This window comes from Periophthalmus magnuspinnatus, chromosome 9, assembly GCF_009829125.3.
Source record: "Periophthalmus magnuspinnatus isolate fPerMag1 chromosome 9, fPerMag1.2.pri, whole genome shotgun sequence".
In the NCBI taxonomy this organism is placed as follows: domain Eukaryota; kingdom Metazoa; phylum Chordata; class Actinopteri; order Gobiiformes; family Gobiidae; genus Periophthalmus; species Periophthalmus magnuspinnatus.
The window spans coordinates 14,335,783-14,351,439 of record NC_047134.1 but is presented as its reverse complement, the minus strand read 5'-3'; the positions used below and the strand labels follow the sequence as shown (position 1 = coordinate 14,351,439).

The 15,657-nt window shown below is 38.9% G+C and overlaps 3 protein-coding genes across 4 annotated transcripts; all 3 read right to left on the bottom strand.

The window, feature by feature from the left end:
- Positions 1 to 403: 403 nt before the first annotated feature.
- slc25a37 (solute carrier family 25 member 37) lies at positions 404 to 4,917 on the bottom strand. Its single transcript, XM_033971935.2, has 4 exons — positions 4,600 to 4,917; positions 3,025 to 3,253; positions 2,304 to 2,360; positions 404 to 2,218 (listed from the first exon to the last, which is right to left on the bottom strand). The coding sequence occupies exons 1-4, from the start codon at positions 4,792 to 4,794 to the stop codon at positions 1,707 to 1,709; spliced, it is 993 nt and encodes a 330-aa protein (XP_033827826.1). The 5' UTR covers positions 4,795 to 4,917; the 3' UTR covers positions 404 to 1,706.
- A 1,061-nt stretch (positions 4,918 to 5,978) lies between these two features.
- Positions 5,979 to 10,608, bottom strand: entpd4 (ectonucleoside triphosphate diphosphohydrolase 4). 2 transcript variants are annotated; one of them, XM_033971933.2, is made up of 13 exons: positions 10,473 to 10,608; positions 10,007 to 10,116; positions 9,725 to 9,922; positions 9,336 to 9,541; positions 8,912 to 9,062; positions 8,717 to 8,820; positions 8,576 to 8,635; positions 8,360 to 8,490; positions 7,803 to 7,969; positions 7,399 to 7,723; positions 7,241 to 7,326; positions 7,001 to 7,162; positions 5,979 to 6,455 (listed from the first exon to the last, which is right to left on the bottom strand). In XM_033971933.2, the coding sequence occupies exons 2-13, from the start codon at positions 10,012 to 10,014 to the stop codon at positions 6,221 to 6,223; spliced, it is 1,833 nt and encodes a 610-aa protein (XP_033827824.1). In that variant the 5' UTR covers positions 10,015 to 10,116; positions 10,473 to 10,608; the 3' UTR covers positions 5,979 to 6,220. The 2 variants fall into 2 exon arrangements, with proteins under 2 accessions (XP_033827824.1, XP_055080180.1); XM_055224205.1 differs by having other exon boundaries at positions 8,336 to 8,490; positions 10,473 to 10,607.
- A 989-nt stretch (positions 10,609 to 11,597) lies between these two features.
- Positions 11,598 to 15,337, bottom strand: si:ch211-214j8.12 (uncharacterized protein LOC100000539 homolog). The gene is given in 6 exon segments (XM_033971932.2): positions 11,598 to 12,088; positions 12,812 to 12,984; positions 12,987 to 13,913; positions 14,139 to 14,305; positions 14,417 to 14,663; positions 15,218 to 15,337. Coding segments are annotated over 5 exon segments (1,884 nt in total). The 5' UTR covers positions 14,661 to 14,663; positions 15,218 to 15,337; the 3' UTR covers positions 11,598 to 11,715.
- Between the last annotated feature and the right edge of the window lie 320 nt (positions 15,338 to 15,657).

Genomic DNA, 15,657 nt, shown 5'->3' with positions numbered 1-15,657 from the left:
ACATACATATACACACACATATATGTATATATGCAAAGGATAATTAAAATAATTAAATTACAACAACAAAAGCCAACTTTGAGCTTATAAAACATCTTCTGAGAGTACGATTTAACCCTTAGTGAGGCCTTTCGTCCCGGGTCCGTCGCTTCTGACCTTTGCTCCAGACTCGTCGCGGTGTCGGGCCATGATTAATCACAGGCTATTGGTGAATTCATAATTTTGCTACAAACTAATAGTTTTAGTCTCAGAATGATTTTTAAATTAATCATTAATTTATATAGAATATCGATTCGAATAGGCAACAAAACAAAACAGGACAGATGAAAACAAACTCAAAGTGACAGTGAAGCCCTCTAGTGGCCGAATCTCACTCCTACATAAATAATGACATACCTGACATACCATAACTGTATGCACCTTCATGTTTATTTATCGCCAGTGTCACAAACTGTAGAAGTTATTTACAATAGGTATTGCATTACTGTACACGGTATGGCACTTTTAAAAGTGAGCTCAAACTTGTGCGTTTCTAGCGGTAGGCTGATAGACATTTTGATTCACATTCATCATGTTTCGTCTGAGCAGACATAACTTCATTATCAAATAAAATCAACACACACCATTGTATATGCATACACATTAACTATTCAGAAGCAACAGCAAGACCAAGTGATTTATGTATAAAAAATTATATAAAAAAGAAAAACCATAAGAAAGGAATCATTAAAAAGTTTTTGTTATAGCCAGAAACTTTATAATCAAAGCAGGTAAAATATTTCTCCAACATAGTGAAAATCTAATGATTATGAACTACTCAGGCCTTGAGATGTTACAAAAATATTTTTTAAATTCTAACAGATCAAAATAGACAAAATGTACAAGTTTTTGAGAAGAGTAAATTGATGATGCATAGAATATTAATATTGTGTATTTGGTGCAAAATCTCTGGTATTGGTATAAACTCTATTCTTGTAAATAAATAGATTTATTTTCTTCTGAATAACACAAATATACACAGGAATGTCCTCAAAACCCAGTGAGGGATGAAATCCTGGAAGTGACTGAATGAACTAAGGTGCACAACATTAAAAACAAAGTACTTTTTATATAGTCAATGTAGTATGTGAACCCACTTAACTTGCCAAGCAGAGTTAATACAATCAGAAACGTCATTATAATGCAACAGGTGTTGTTGTGACTCCATCAAAAGCACTGTAGTTTGAGTGGGTCAATTAGGGGAACCTGCCCTTGAGCATCAGTGCAGACAATGTATTACAACAGGATTCTCAACATTAAGGCAAACCCACCTCTGTGGCTGATGGAAAAGTTTAAAAACTCTGGGAACACACTGGAATGTGCTCTCAAAGTCCATCATAAATACACAATGAAATCAAACAAGCAAACAGAATTCTTAAAACATAAAAATAACAAAATAAATAAAACATTCCACAAAAGGAAATATAAACATTTGTCAACCTGCTCCAGTTTTAACCAAACAGTGAAACTGTGTCAATATAATGTATTTAGTCAAAAGAGGAACAAGGTGGCTTTCATCTTTTTGACATTTTCGATGTTGCATAAAGTTGGTTGAGCCACACAAAGAATTTCAGTTGTGAACTACAGAGAGCCATTGTAACACACCTCCACCACAGGGTGAGAATGGTCTTTCCTTCTTTCAAAAGATAATTCCTCCTGAAAGGGACCTAGTCTTCCTCCAGGTGCTGCTTTGTTAAGAAGTATTTAAAGAACTCGTACACAGACCAGGCGATGGCTGTCGAGGGCATCTGATATATAACTCTTGCTTGGACCCCTTTAAAGAAGGCTGCCGTGCCCCCAACCCTGTACACTGTCCTAAAGGCATTAGCCATGCCTGACAAGTGCCCACTAATGTTCATGGAGTTGAGTGCCACGTTCTCCTGAGTGTTGAGCAATGTTTTACACACGTCTAAAGGAGTGGTCACTGCAGCTGAGACGGCCCCTGCTGCTGCGCCGGACACTATGTGAGAGCCTGGATGGTACAGTCTGTCGGGGTTCAGCTGCTCCTGCATTAGCTCATATGTGATGAAGTGGACTGCCTGAAAGGGGATGTTCATGGTCAATTGAGTGCTGTAGCTGCGGTAGAAGGCCCCAATCCCTTCTGTCCGGGTGATAGTCCGGACACAGTCCCAAAGGCCCCGGTAAGGAGAATTATACATCTGCATTCTCTGCTTCACCACTAAACAAACACAAAAGGTAAAATGTCATTTTGTAATAATTGATAAGATGACTAGGAATTTAATTATTTTCAAAAAAATATTTACCTTCAGCCGGATTCATTATAGCATCATGGAGAACTGTGGCCACACTACCCGCTATACCTGTGAAAAGTGGTGTATCAATAAGCACAATTAAAAAAGTTATTATTTCACTACATGGTTTAAACACAACAGATATGTGGCACCTACAGAGGGATAGGTTTATGAGACATACAGCAAAGTTATAAAAATGAGTAGAGGAAGCTATGCCAAGTGCACAGGGGTGACTATTTGTGAGCACTGTCTGGTTTCAGTGATACAGTGGTGCAGTGGCACTGAAGGAGAGGTGCAGAAGGCCAAGGTTAGCTGCATAATTTTACATGGAAAGCACATGAGATGAGCCTGAACATGAGATACGGGTTACGAAAGCAGAGTCAGGTGAGCATGGTGGAGGGACTGTATGAGAGCTGAGGGACAAAGGTAAGCTGAAGAAAGAGGAGGTACAAGTGACTCATCACAGAACACTGAGCCTCTTAGCTCTGGTGATGCACAGCAAAACTGACAAAGCCAGACAATAATCTACTGTGTTAGTCTGTATATGGAATAATGATTTGCAGTGAGCGCAGGAAGCTGCAAAGTGTGAAACAAAAACAGACTAGATTGAGATGGTTTGAACATGTACATGATTTAAAAGGGCAGGAGATAAAAACTGTTGTGGATCCACAAGGATTATTCTAGGTTAACATATAAACAACACTGAAGCACAATAAGATGCAGAATTTCAGACCATTTGCTAAATGACTGTTGCGCCCGTTCTGAATGACATCACTTAAAGGACGTTTGACTCGTTCGTAGCAGGCAAAGTACAAAGCATGTGCTGGTCCAGCTCCCAGCATGGTGATGTTGAGCCCCCGAAAAGGTCTGAAGATGCCCTCAGTCTTGATGATGCGTTTCAGTGCTTCATACACACTTCTGTACTGTGCGTTTGGATCCGGCTGCAGGCTCTGCATCCGTGTCTTAAACAGAAAAAGGGTATTTAACGTTGGATGTATTATCAGTTTTTGGTGATGAAGACCTAACGTGATCACTTGGGGAGGACAACTGATTGATTGAAATCAACTGCACCGTTTTCCGAAACAGAGACACATTTCTGTGACACTGAGGGCTCTCAAACCTGCTACAGGAGGGTGTTATTGCAGCGGGTCAGAGGTTTGAGTTCGCTTTCATGTTTTTTTTCTGATCTAATGTACTTTTTAGTTTTTTGGGGGCCATGCATGTCAATGAAAATGATTTCCATCTGTATTTTATGTTACTAAACCAGTAAACAACCCACTGGGAAAGTCCACTGTAATGAAACATAAACAAAAGCACTATTTTTTCCTCAAACTTCTTTCCTAAAGTAAAAATAATAAATGCTCTTTTAATTTGAAGGAGTGGGGTGAGACAAGAGGCAATATTGGGCCCACAAGATGTGATTAAGCTCTATACAAAAATGTATTTCTGTGAGCTCAGCCAAATAAAGCCCCACATCACAGGTGAGCCCATGTCTAGTGAGTAAACATTAGCAGATAGAGGTTCATTGTGAATGAACTTGAGAATACTTGTGTCTTTTGAGTGTGAGCATCTTTATTTTACAGTAAGGTGTATACATATCCACACCCACTTATTGAGGCGGACTCCAAATGTGCAGAAGACTGATAAGACCACCCAAAATATAAATCTAACAACTCCCTGACTAATCCAATTGCTTTATCTATTGAACAAGACAATGTGTCACTTGGTTAAATACAGTGTTGACGTGTTATTATGTCTAAACCAATTATTGAAGCACAACTGTAACACTTTTGCATTTTCCACACAGGGCATTAGAGGTGAATGACAGCCTGAGTACAGTCTGTGTATAGGCTCCAGACTCCAACACTTCACCTTCATAAACAAGTTCACTCCAACTTACTTTTCATGATCACAAACTGAAAGATTAACATGGATTTTGTAATTTTGCCTTTAAAAATATAGCAGATTTTAGGAAAAAACAATTCTAGGCTACCTCAGTTAAGTACTGGCAGTAGAGAAAGCTAACCAGAGTTGTTCAAAGTGAGTGAAATTTCGCTTGCTCAGTGTTACAATTACGTTTCTCCTTTTAACAAACTAAACTAACTAACCTGATCAGCAGCAGTGGCAGGAGCAGTGAGCGTGCTGCCGTGCGTAAATTGGCTAACACTGGAGCTAACCAAGGATGGGCAGCTTCAGTGGTTTCCTGTTATAGCTCCAAACATGTCTGAGCCAAACAGGTTAGCTATGCTTTGTAGCTTGACTAAAAACTGACTCTAGAGGACAATGTTGTTGCTGCTGAGCGCGTTACCTTGACAGAGTCCACGGGGTACATCACGGTGTGCTCCAGAATACCAGCCACGGCTCCCGCTGTCATGTGTATCGTCACAGGAACATGAGGTGGCAGGCTCTCGTAGTCCACATCACTGTTAAAAGCCCCGTGGTCTTGGCTTTTTACCTGCGACATTTCAAGTGTTGCCACCACTCGCTCTGAGCTTAACTCCATGCGTGGTGACCCCTTGACAGATGATTTTATGTTTTAGATAACTCTGGGAGAGGTCTCATCGGCATGCATATCCACAACATCATCACTACAGGCTGCGGCGGTCCCTGCGCCCAACTACGTCACTGCACAGGCGTGTCCTATCAGCTCTTGACCAATCACGTTGCCGATACTTACAGAGTGGGCGTGTCCTTAGCACAAATCAGCCAATCAAAAGTTCTCACTCAACAAGAACCATCAAACTCGTAGGCTTGGAACTTCTTGAATGGAGTTTCTTTACATTTACGCATGAATTGCGCAAACCCCCGACAACGAAGTGTATGGTTTCTAACATCACTAGTAATTGTTTAATACTTTTATCCAATTTAGTTAGAGCCGACAGGTTAAAAAATTGATACGGAAATCGGAAAATAACTATGTATGTGACCTTGTCTGTGTAGGCCATGGTGTAGGCCTGTGCTGTCTCTAGTGCTGAACAAACAAGGATAAAACGTATGCAAAACTATTTTAACGTAATACCTTGACTAATACACAACCGTTTCACCTTAGGCTATATTGGATGTATCAATAAATGCATTTTAGTACGTGCGCAATAGCATCTAATAGGAAATATGCAATGTCATCGACAAAGGGAGTGTCTCTTAAATTCAACGAATGACATAACATTGGAAAACACTACAGACTAATAAACAACAGAAGAGAAACAGGAAAGTCATTTATTGTACATTCTGTGCAAACAAGTCACATAAATAAACTCCATGATTTGAATTCTTAATAAGTCTCAGTCATTGCCAGTGATACAATGGCTTCTAGAAATGAAGCCTCCCAAAACTCATCTCCAAAGACTTTTGACAGTGACAAGACATACAGTACAGTATATTGCACAAGTAGAGTGACTCACAATTTCAACATAAAACTATATATATATAATATATATATATATATATATATATATATATATAGGTGCAGTGTAGAGAACTGCAAAAGTCCTTCACAACAAAATTGCATTGCATATGTTGTTTGTATAAAATGTGACATATTACTGCATTTTGCAATAATAAAAGCACACAATCATGCAATAAACAAAAGGCAAGTACCATACAGATAAATTAAAGACTTCAAAGGTTCACTGTGAAGTTATGAAAAAACAACAACATTCAAACTACAAACAGATCAAATCTAAATTCTGCCACACTGTCTAATGGCACAAATTTAAAATGATTCAGAAATAATGTATTATAACTTAAAACATTGGCTCAGTTATGCCAGAGATGTCAGCAACTTTCCTTTAGTTGTGACCATAATCTTTCAAACATCACAATCCAGCACGTATGGTAGGTTGATTTTAAAAGCTTGCCCAACAAGCAGATGAGAGTCGAGACCAAAAAACAAAAAAAACAAACTGTCCAAGCTTTACGCTCTACAACATTTAGAGGTTAATAGGCAGCGTGGGTGATCCAAGGCCTGCTTCCAGCCACAGTGAGGTAGAGGGGCTGCAATGCTGAGCTGTACGCCGGTGTATTCGTCTAAGTCGCAGTAAGTACAGTATAATCGAAAGCAACACAATGAAGAAACATGCCAGAAATAAGTAGTGGTTGTTGACAAAAGAAAAACTGTGTCGCCAGTGTGAGTGTAATCCTTTAAGGCTTTCCTGTTGGATATCCCTAAACAGAAACAAGGGCATATACTTAGTGCGATATAGCAGGGTAGATGACTTATAGTTAGTCCAGTCATTTGTTAAGACTTAACTAGTATTACTGTTGTATCCCAAAAATGTTATGTTGTATTGTCAAAAGCAGTTCTATTCATTAAGTTATCTAAAAGTAGAGTCCTAAAATCAAAACACTGTTGCACTTCTAGTCAGGGTTCCCACACTTGGCTTGAATTTTCTGTATTTTGGTGGATTTTAGGTTTTTAAAATACCCAACTGCTCTAATAGGTGACAGTAAAAGTCTATTCATTTGATATTCAATAAAGGCAAGTTTATTTGTATAGCACAATTCGTACACAAGGTAAACCAGCAAAGCAAAGTGTAAAGACATTTTAAGGATAAAATATATATCTTCCAGAACATCTAGCCTTTTTCTCATTTTCCATGTGTGTTCCATGTTTGGAAAACAGTGCAATTATTTTCCAGGTTTTCCAAAATTTCCAGGACATGTGGAAACCCTGCTAGTGGCAAAACATGTCATGTATAGTCTAATCTTACCTCAAAGGCAGAAACCTCGTTCGGTAAAGTATTGCTCCTAAAGTCCATTGCACTTCTTTATCATCAACTAAAAGGGCAGTCTTGAGGTTTTGATAATTGTTTGGAAAAGAGAAGCCTGTGTGCAAAACCTCGTACATCCATGCAGACTTAAAGCACTGATATCTAGAAAGATAAAACAGATGTCCATATGTCCTTGTCCATGATTTTAGAATAAAAAAAGTTTATATTCAAGCAACTTACTTTAGTCTATGAAAATCAGCATGTGAGGCATACAAACCAGCATCAAAGCGCTCTTTCAGCGTTTTCCACTGTGTGGCACAATAATTCTGAAAAAGTAAACATCTAATATAACAAATTATGATTCAATATTAAAACAGCTTGCACTTAAACATTTATACCTTGGCAGCCTGTATATACTTGGTAGCATTATAATCGCCACCCATTCGCAGCACATCCTCTGTACAATAGTAGAATTCTGAGAAGCCATAAAACTGGCTGTTGTTAAAGTCGATGGTGGGCTGATAGATGCCACTCAGAGATGTTTGAGTCTCGTTGGTACGGTTTAGGTATGGCTGGAGGAGCTGTCTGCACTCATCAAAGTTCCCTGTTCCTCTTACAAAGAACTTCTGTGTTGAGGACCCAATGGTATCCTCCATGTCAGTGGGTAGACAAGGGTCGAGAAAGGGAGAGTCCACTGTTTCACCAAAATGCTCGCCTAAAAGCCTGATCAAAGAGGCCAAACTGAGTAACACATTGTAATCAGCTAGATAACAAAATTAATAAATAATAAATAATGTCTTACTTGTTACGGGAGATAGTATTTCTGATTATGTTCTCCTCATATCTTTGACGAGCTGCATTGCCACCAAAACCCAAGAAGGTGGAGACATAAACTCGATAAACATGCTCTGTGCGGTGTGCATCACATCCCAAGTTGAATTCAGCCAGTAGGTTTTTGGCAACTTCCTCCTTCAAATACACCATAATGTTAATGGAATAGCATTACAGAGTGAAATACCAGGCTTTCAAGGTATGTCAGAAATCAACATGAACAAAAAATACAGTTACAAATGAAGGTAACAGTTATAATTAAAAAATATATATATACTAATAAACACATAAGACCCTTATTGGGTGTCTAATATCTACAATTCTAGTTGCCCAACTTTATTTTTGTTAAGTCATGCAGCAATCTCACAGTGGTGAATAGAGAGGAGTTCATCTCCACAGGACAAAAATGTCTGATATGTTTTAATCAGGACGTGACAGAGGTTGGAGAGGGAAAAGAACAAATGGTGAGTGAAAAAAACCAAAACAGAATTGGTGGATAATAACCTGCTGTGGAGAGGCAAAGCTTACAGTTTTGGGCACTTCATATGCGATTTGTGTGGATACACCACCCATGTCCAAGACACCAGCAGTCCTTTTCCTCACCAACGCCTCCTGCTGGTCACCACCCGGGACGTTTACCTCAACTACAGCTTCCCCTTCTAAAATATGATAGAAAAAAAATGTTTTGCTTTTTTATAAAAAAAAAAAAAAAAAAAAATTAAGTTTATTGCGATAAAACCTTACCATTGTGTGCATGATTAAACCTTCCCAAGACAAAGTTGATGCCAATCCATGCATAAACACCTATATCATTAGGATATGTAATGAATAGTCATGATTTCAGTAGTCACGGCTATTTAATGTACAAACTGTTCAAAAACTTGCCTTCTTGTTTTCCAGAGATGACTTCTACATAGGAATCAGAGAAAAGGAAATTAAAGTCTACTGGAATATCTGTTCGCAAATCCTCAAGAAGGGCTTCTTGTTGGCTAAGTTTCAATAAGAAAAACAGATTAATCAACAACACTTTTTGGGACTCTTACTAAAAATTAAGATATTTTCATTGACAATGAGACATACCTTTCAGGAAGTATTCTCATTCCAGCTGTACACAAAATGTATAATGGTGTTTCTTTGTGCTTATTTTTAGGAATGTGTTGGGCAGCAAAGTTTAACAGCGGCTTGATGTGATCACTAGCTTTTTCAGGTGTTTTGGCCAGTTCGGAGATGCCTGAAAAAATAAACAAATACTGAAGTAAAACATAACAAGTAAAGCAGAGATATGAAAATACTACAATATTGAATACATTGAGTGTAATAAGAAAAGGAGCTGATGAAGAGTATAACAAAAGTTTAAGGTGATATTTCTGCACTACACTTTATACATGTTTTGTGTAGAATTTGAATCTAAGATGAGATATTTATATCTATTTTCAGCACAATTCTGAGACATTGCAAAAAAAATATCACCTGAATATTTACAAGTTAATTCCAAAATAATCACCTGGTTTTATCTTCATGACCACTAGTTTTCGGTGCTCATCTCTCATTTGTCGAATGTCTAGCAGCTCGTGGGGGTTTCCATTGTGTCTGGGCCAACAATACACAAATATTCTGGAGCCACTGCTGCCACAGTCCACCACCAGACCATAATTCAGATTTGGGTTGCTTGTGTCAGTTGCATCAATATCAGTCACCCTTGCCAAATGCCTTTAAGAAATTACAGAGATTAGGAATGGCAATTATGCCCTTAATGTTTGTTAATTTACGCCCAGACTATGGAAATATTTTTTTTGTTTGTACAACTGTACCTCCGTTACATCAGGAAATATGCAACTGTTTTCTTTCTAAAAGGTCTAGTAGAGACAGTAATAATGAGAAGTAGCAATATACCTGTGAAAGTGATTTTCTTTAGTGAACCAGATAACAGGACCCTTTCCAGATGCAAGCAGCATGTACAGTAGCCCTATGAGACCACAAATGAGACCTACAAGTATCCACTGCCTGAATGAAGGAACCATGAGCCGTGGAAGAACTTGTGATGACAGACTGAAATGCCATGACGCTGGGAAAAGGCATGAGAAACTTATCCTGTCAAATTCAAGTCAAACATTAAATTAGTAGTGCATTGTTACTGTTAAGCATTATGTCAACCCAATCATGAAGAACACCCACCTTCCCATGTTGATGATTGTCTCTGATTATATTGCCATTGTTATGAAGGGGCAAAGGGGCAGAGCTTGTTTCATCCACCCCACAATATTTCTACAGCTTACATTCATTTTCTGAAAATAAAACAATAACTATTTTACATATTGACAATACATGCAGTAATAAAAGCTGTGGAGGATGTGGTGTGTTTGACAGTTTTATCAGAGGACATGGTGTATCAGTCAACCACCAGATGGAATAATTGAGAGAGTACGCCCCTGGTTTATACATTATTTATCCATCAACAACGACCCACTGGGACCTGGGTCCATTATCGAATGAATGCTTTTGCTAAAACGCAGTGAACATGGAAGGTATGCTTAGCTAAGTATGTCTATGTTTCGTCTTACAAAACAGCTGCAACGGAAGTTTATTAACTCCAATCAAACAACACGACAAAGTACATATTTGTATCCACTAATATACTTACAAATCAAACAGGATATCCACTGTTACACAATCAATTTGTCATTTTGTCGGCCACGGGATGCTAACCGCTGGCTAAAGCGAGTATGTGGCAGGTTTATGTCGTGTGACGTAGTGGATACCTTTCACACTGGTGCGTTTGGTTTTTCATTTGGATGGGCCGCAGTGGTACGTGAATTGCGTACATGTAACACCGCCCCACCCGGGAAGTACGCCTTATTAGATCCATGCGCCCAACACCGCAGCAGCGACGCCATCCAATGTGGTATAATAAAACTAGAGAGACCTTCATGGTAGCGTACAACCAGTTACAGCAGCCATGTTTTGACTGTAATATTCTAATCAAGCGCTCATGCAAACTGACACGGAGAGATTTTTTTTTATTGCAATTGTCTTTAAATTGAGTTTATTGGTTTTACTGTTTTGTATGCTTGCTTTATCAAATTTCCATGACCATGTTCAACCACACCAATACATTTTTTGGATAATATGGTTGTTTCTCAATAGTTTATAAATGTTTGTTTTTTGTTGTTTGCGATGGATCAGACCTGGACAACTGAGGGATTACACAAACATCTTGTTAAATTATTATTATTATTATTATTTATTTATTTAGCATATTGTTCATTTAATGACCTTGGTGACCCCTGTGCATGCCACTCTGTTTGGGCACCTAGAGCTCTTCACCGTTTGCCTGATGCTTTAGTGCTTGGAACTATTAACTTATTATATTAGGCTAACAAAAATGCCTTTTAACAATACATTAGCAATCCCCACCTGTATGCACTATAGTTTATTATAGTTTATTGAATGTTGTGATAGCATCTGAAACCCAATAGGATGAATATTATTTTTTATAATTCAGAGAAAAAAAACTACTGACTGCGAAAGGTGGAGTTCCCTGCATTATTAGGACAACTATCATTATATGATCCTACAATCACAAGATGGCCACCACAATTGTCACAGCAATAATATCTAGCTCAGCCATTGGCACCTACTGTGTGATGCCTCTCCTGCCATTGAAGTACTTAAGACTATAAATGACAGATTTCAAACAAAAGAGGAGACTTGACAGTGCTAATATATTGTATTTATTATTGTTAACAGGTATATACTTTGAATTTTGGTTTCTTTGCTGAATTTGCGATGAAGACATTGTTTATTGTATAACTGCCAAACCATAATAAACTGTACCAAAGAGTAAAGGTTTCTTTGTAGTTATTACTTGCCATTATTTGTCGTCCCTACATCCATGCAACTTCTACACTGCCAGACCTCACTCTGTCTGTCCACTCAGAGAGACAGATATTCCAGCAGAAACTGATGTTCACAAACTTCAGTCTCTTGCACTGAAGAATTAAGTTATTTACAGTTTCCATCTTTATATCAGTTCTTTGTAGGTCGAGGTGTTGCAGACATCTTAGAGGAAAGGAGTCAGATTGGTTCACGTCTGCTCGGTGCAACACTTCTTGAAAAATACAGTTCAGAGGACAAGGCAAGGAGATCAATGAAACCTTTTGAAGGAGGGATGAGCGTGCCAAGAGACAAGCAATTATTGTCTCAAGAAACAAGTTCTGTGTGATGTGAGGTTTCATTTGGCTGTGCTCGTACGAGAACCTGCAAAATAAATACAATGTAATCAATAAATCAAATAATAAATTAAATCTATGAGAAATATGAGAAAATGCACATATTCAACCTTTTTTATTGTAAAGCTCTAATTAACAATCCCCATGAGTTTGATATGGGGTGTTGTAAATTTATATTTTAAAAAGAATATAAAATAGTAAGTAAGTCCCCTCTTTGAGCCGCCACCTTAACGTGGTAAATCAGGAGCTACTGTATGTTTTCGGGAGCTTAAGTTATGTAGCCTGGATCGGCGTCACCAGGGCGCCACTGGGGACCCACCCCGGAGCCAGGCCTGGGATGAGTGCTCAAGGGTGAGCATCTAGTGGCTAAGCCTTCCCCCACGGGGCCCGGCTAGGCGCAGCCCGTAGGAGCAGCATGGATCATCCTCACATGGACCACCTGCAGGAGGATTCATAAGGGACCGGTGCAAAGAGATCTGAGTGGTAGTCAAAAGGGGGACATGGAATGCCACCTCACTAGGGGGGTAAATAGCATGAAAAATGAGTCCTATCAGAGCCATGTTGACTTGTGGGACTCCTGAGTCAGCTGACAAGTACCGGCAGGACAGGTGTGTCGCAGCTTCTCGGCATCACCAGGTCTGAGAGTCCCTGTTTAGAGTGTTGCCCCCACGACCCAGACAAGGATAAGCGGAATAAGATAGATGGAAGGATAAAAGAGTAAGTAATAAACATAGTATAAATTAATTCATACCGTAGTGTTAGCCTGCGAAGGTCCGGTAGATGTACCCTACTCCAATCTATTTGGTGGTTAATAGGATATTCAAGTGAAAAAGACGGATGACAAGGTTCAAGTGAGATAGACAATTCTCTTATCCTAGGACAAGCCTGAAGGACAGTCAGCAGAGAAGAATAAGACGAGGGGGTTGTTTTAGTCCTTCCAGAGTGAGTGAGAGCAAAGAAGAACCTACAACACACACAGTGTCGACCAGATTCTGCAAAAAGTCTGAATATTGTAAAGACAGTCTTTTTAACTGGCCTGAGAAACCCTCAAGAGCTTTAGTTAAATGTGTCACTTCATCAGTGTGTATGGTGTTAGGATAATCAGCATTGATGGATATACTGCTAATTGCTGGGCACAAAAAGCCAAGACTACCCAAAGACTCACAAGACAATATCTGGACATCCCTCAGCCTCAGTGTTAAATCATTTTTGCCTTGCATAAAACAACTTTCATTCTCGCTTCCACTGCAATTTTCTTCCATTTCCTTTGCTTTGTTGTTGTTATCGTATTCAACTCTAGCCAGTCTTTGTGTCCACTGTTTCCAAACTTCCTTCAAAGAAGGGACCTCATATGTGGCTGAGAACATATCTGTCTGATCAAAGTCACCATGCAAAATCAGTTTGCATGCCTGTGCAATACCTTCAATGGCTAGTTTTTCTAAGCCTGACAATGTAAGAAGAAGGTATGCTGCTACTGCTACAGCATCACCATTTTGTTCTTCAAAACCAATATCTAAAGCCAGCAGGCTGACGAGAGGTAGAGGAGGAACAGTAGAAATGTCTGATGACAAGTTATTGCATGAAGCTGATGTTGAAGGACAGCTTGTTTGAGAAGACAGACATAGTGCACCTCCTCCAAGAAGAAGAAGATCAGCAGGGGAGATCAAATGACACTGGGATATGTCCAAGTGGCACAGCAGGGAGAGGTTTTGGACAATAGCTCTAAGAACAGTTTTATCAGTGGTCGTTCCAGCCAGAGAGAGTGAGCGCAGTTTGGGCAAAGAAAAAAAAGTCTGTGAGAGGACTTTTGAGGACAGCTGCTGTGCTCCAGAGAAATCCAGGTAAGAAAGAAGCTGCAAAATATATGGAACATATTCTTAGACAAATATACAACATGTTATTACACACATTATTAATAGACAGTAATCACAAATCAGAATTATGTGTGTTTTTTCCTTTATATTTTCTGTTGTAAATAGCCGAACAACAAATGACAAAAAAATAAAATAAAATTGCTAGTTTCTTCATCTCATGTGACATGCGTTAGTATGTGAGCATGTAATTATTATGTAACTGACCTGGCAACGTGCAGCGATCTGGGCACAGACAGGAGTGGTGACCAGGCCTGGGTAGTTTGCAAGAGAGAGTGTACGTAACTGTGGAACAAGCAGCAAATCAAGGGCTGCTCGGGATAATTTCTTTCTCATACACAACAGCTTAATTAGATCCTCCACAAGCTCAGCACCTATACCCATAAACAACAAACAAAAAATATACAGTACAAACCAGACATATTTGTTTTATATGTGTAAAGAAAACAAGCTACAGTGTGAAATGTGTGAAACATAGTACTTACAAAGCACATTGAATGGTCCCATTATATGTCTGAATAAATACTGATCTAAGTACTTGTCACTGTAATCTTTCACCCATATGGTATTCATGTTGTCAGCCAGACTGAAAAGGCAAAGGTGGGTGAGGGAAAGAGCGCTGCCATCTTCATCTGTAGTAGTGCTGGAGATGTTCATCCACCCTGGAGACTCTTTCTGCCTGGACAGTTTTTTCCTCTGGTCTTCCTTTGAGGCTCCATACAGAGGCATTGACTTCAGTGTTCACAAGTAAAATGGAATTCTGTTATTAAAGTTATCACAATTGGCAACACTATTTTGGATCATTTCTGTAAAGTAATCTAATTTCAACGCTTCATAAAAACACTTTATTGTTCTTCTTTTAAAATTACACTAGGCAACTTTTCTGGTGGAGGGTTCACCACCTGCTTGTCTCCATGTAGCTGTAATGGCTGTGGTTGGAATATTCCACGGTATGGCATTAAATACTACCACCAGGCCAAATTACAGGTCAAATATTTCTCGTCTTCTCACACCCAGGATCCATGCGTCAAATGAATACATGCAGGAGGAGTTTAATGTCATACTTTCCATGACAAGATTCCAAGCAAAGCAATAACAATATCACCATGGAGACAGACAAGGACTGGACGCTCCTTAAAACAGAAATGTCACCTTTAAATAAATAAAGAAAAATACTTTTTTATTACTTGTTAACTTGTTAGAGGTTATTTGGATAAGGCCTGAAAGTCTTGCAGAAATATCGAAATCAGAATTCAGAATAAAATGTGTGGTGATTTATTACTTACCTTGAAAGTAAGTAATTCAAAGTGATTTTGCTCTTCCAGATATTAAGCTAATGGAAAAGTAGAGCTAATGCTGCCTTTGCTCGACATAACAGTGAGTTACTTCCTGGTTCTTTCGCCTGTGTCAGATCTTACTCAATACTGACGCCAGTGGAATGGACTTGTAACTGCAACAATACACAGCCCTGCTGGGACCAGGCCTGGACTCACTGTGTCATGACCTGGGTCTATATCATTTTGCATGAACAGTTCTCAAAATTTAAAATAGACTACATTTCTTATTTTATTTTCTGACAAAGAAAGAGTTATAGCTGTAAGAGCTATAGTATGCTAATGGCCAAAATAAGGAAAAATAGAAATTACAGTAGAAATTTATGCTGTGCAATAACCGCCACATGGGTGGATAATAATGCACTTTTATTGGAATGTGCAGCTGCCTGGCA

Coding starts and splice junctions, on each gene's coding strand:
- slc25a37 (XM_033971935.2), bottom strand. CDS start 4,794: ATGGAGTTAAGCTCAGAGCGAGTGGTGGCAACACTTGAAATGTCGCAG. Junction 2,361..3,024: donor CAACAGTCATTTAGCAAATG/GTCTGAAATTCT, acceptor CACTTTTCACAG/GTATAGCGGGTAGTGTGGCC. Junction 2,219..2,303: donor TATAATGAATCCGGCTGAAG/GTAAATATTTTT, acceptor GTGTTTGTTTAG/TGGTGAAGCAGAGAATGCAG.
- entpd4 (XM_055224205.1), bottom strand. Junction 7,724..7,802: donor AATACTATCTCCCGTAACAA/GTAAGACATTAT, acceptor CTCTTTGATCAG/GCTTTTAGGCGAGCATTTTG. Junction 7,163..7,240: donor GCTGATTTTCATAGACTAAA/GTAAGTTGCTTG, acceptor TTATCTTTCTAG/ATATCAGTGCTTTAAGTCTG.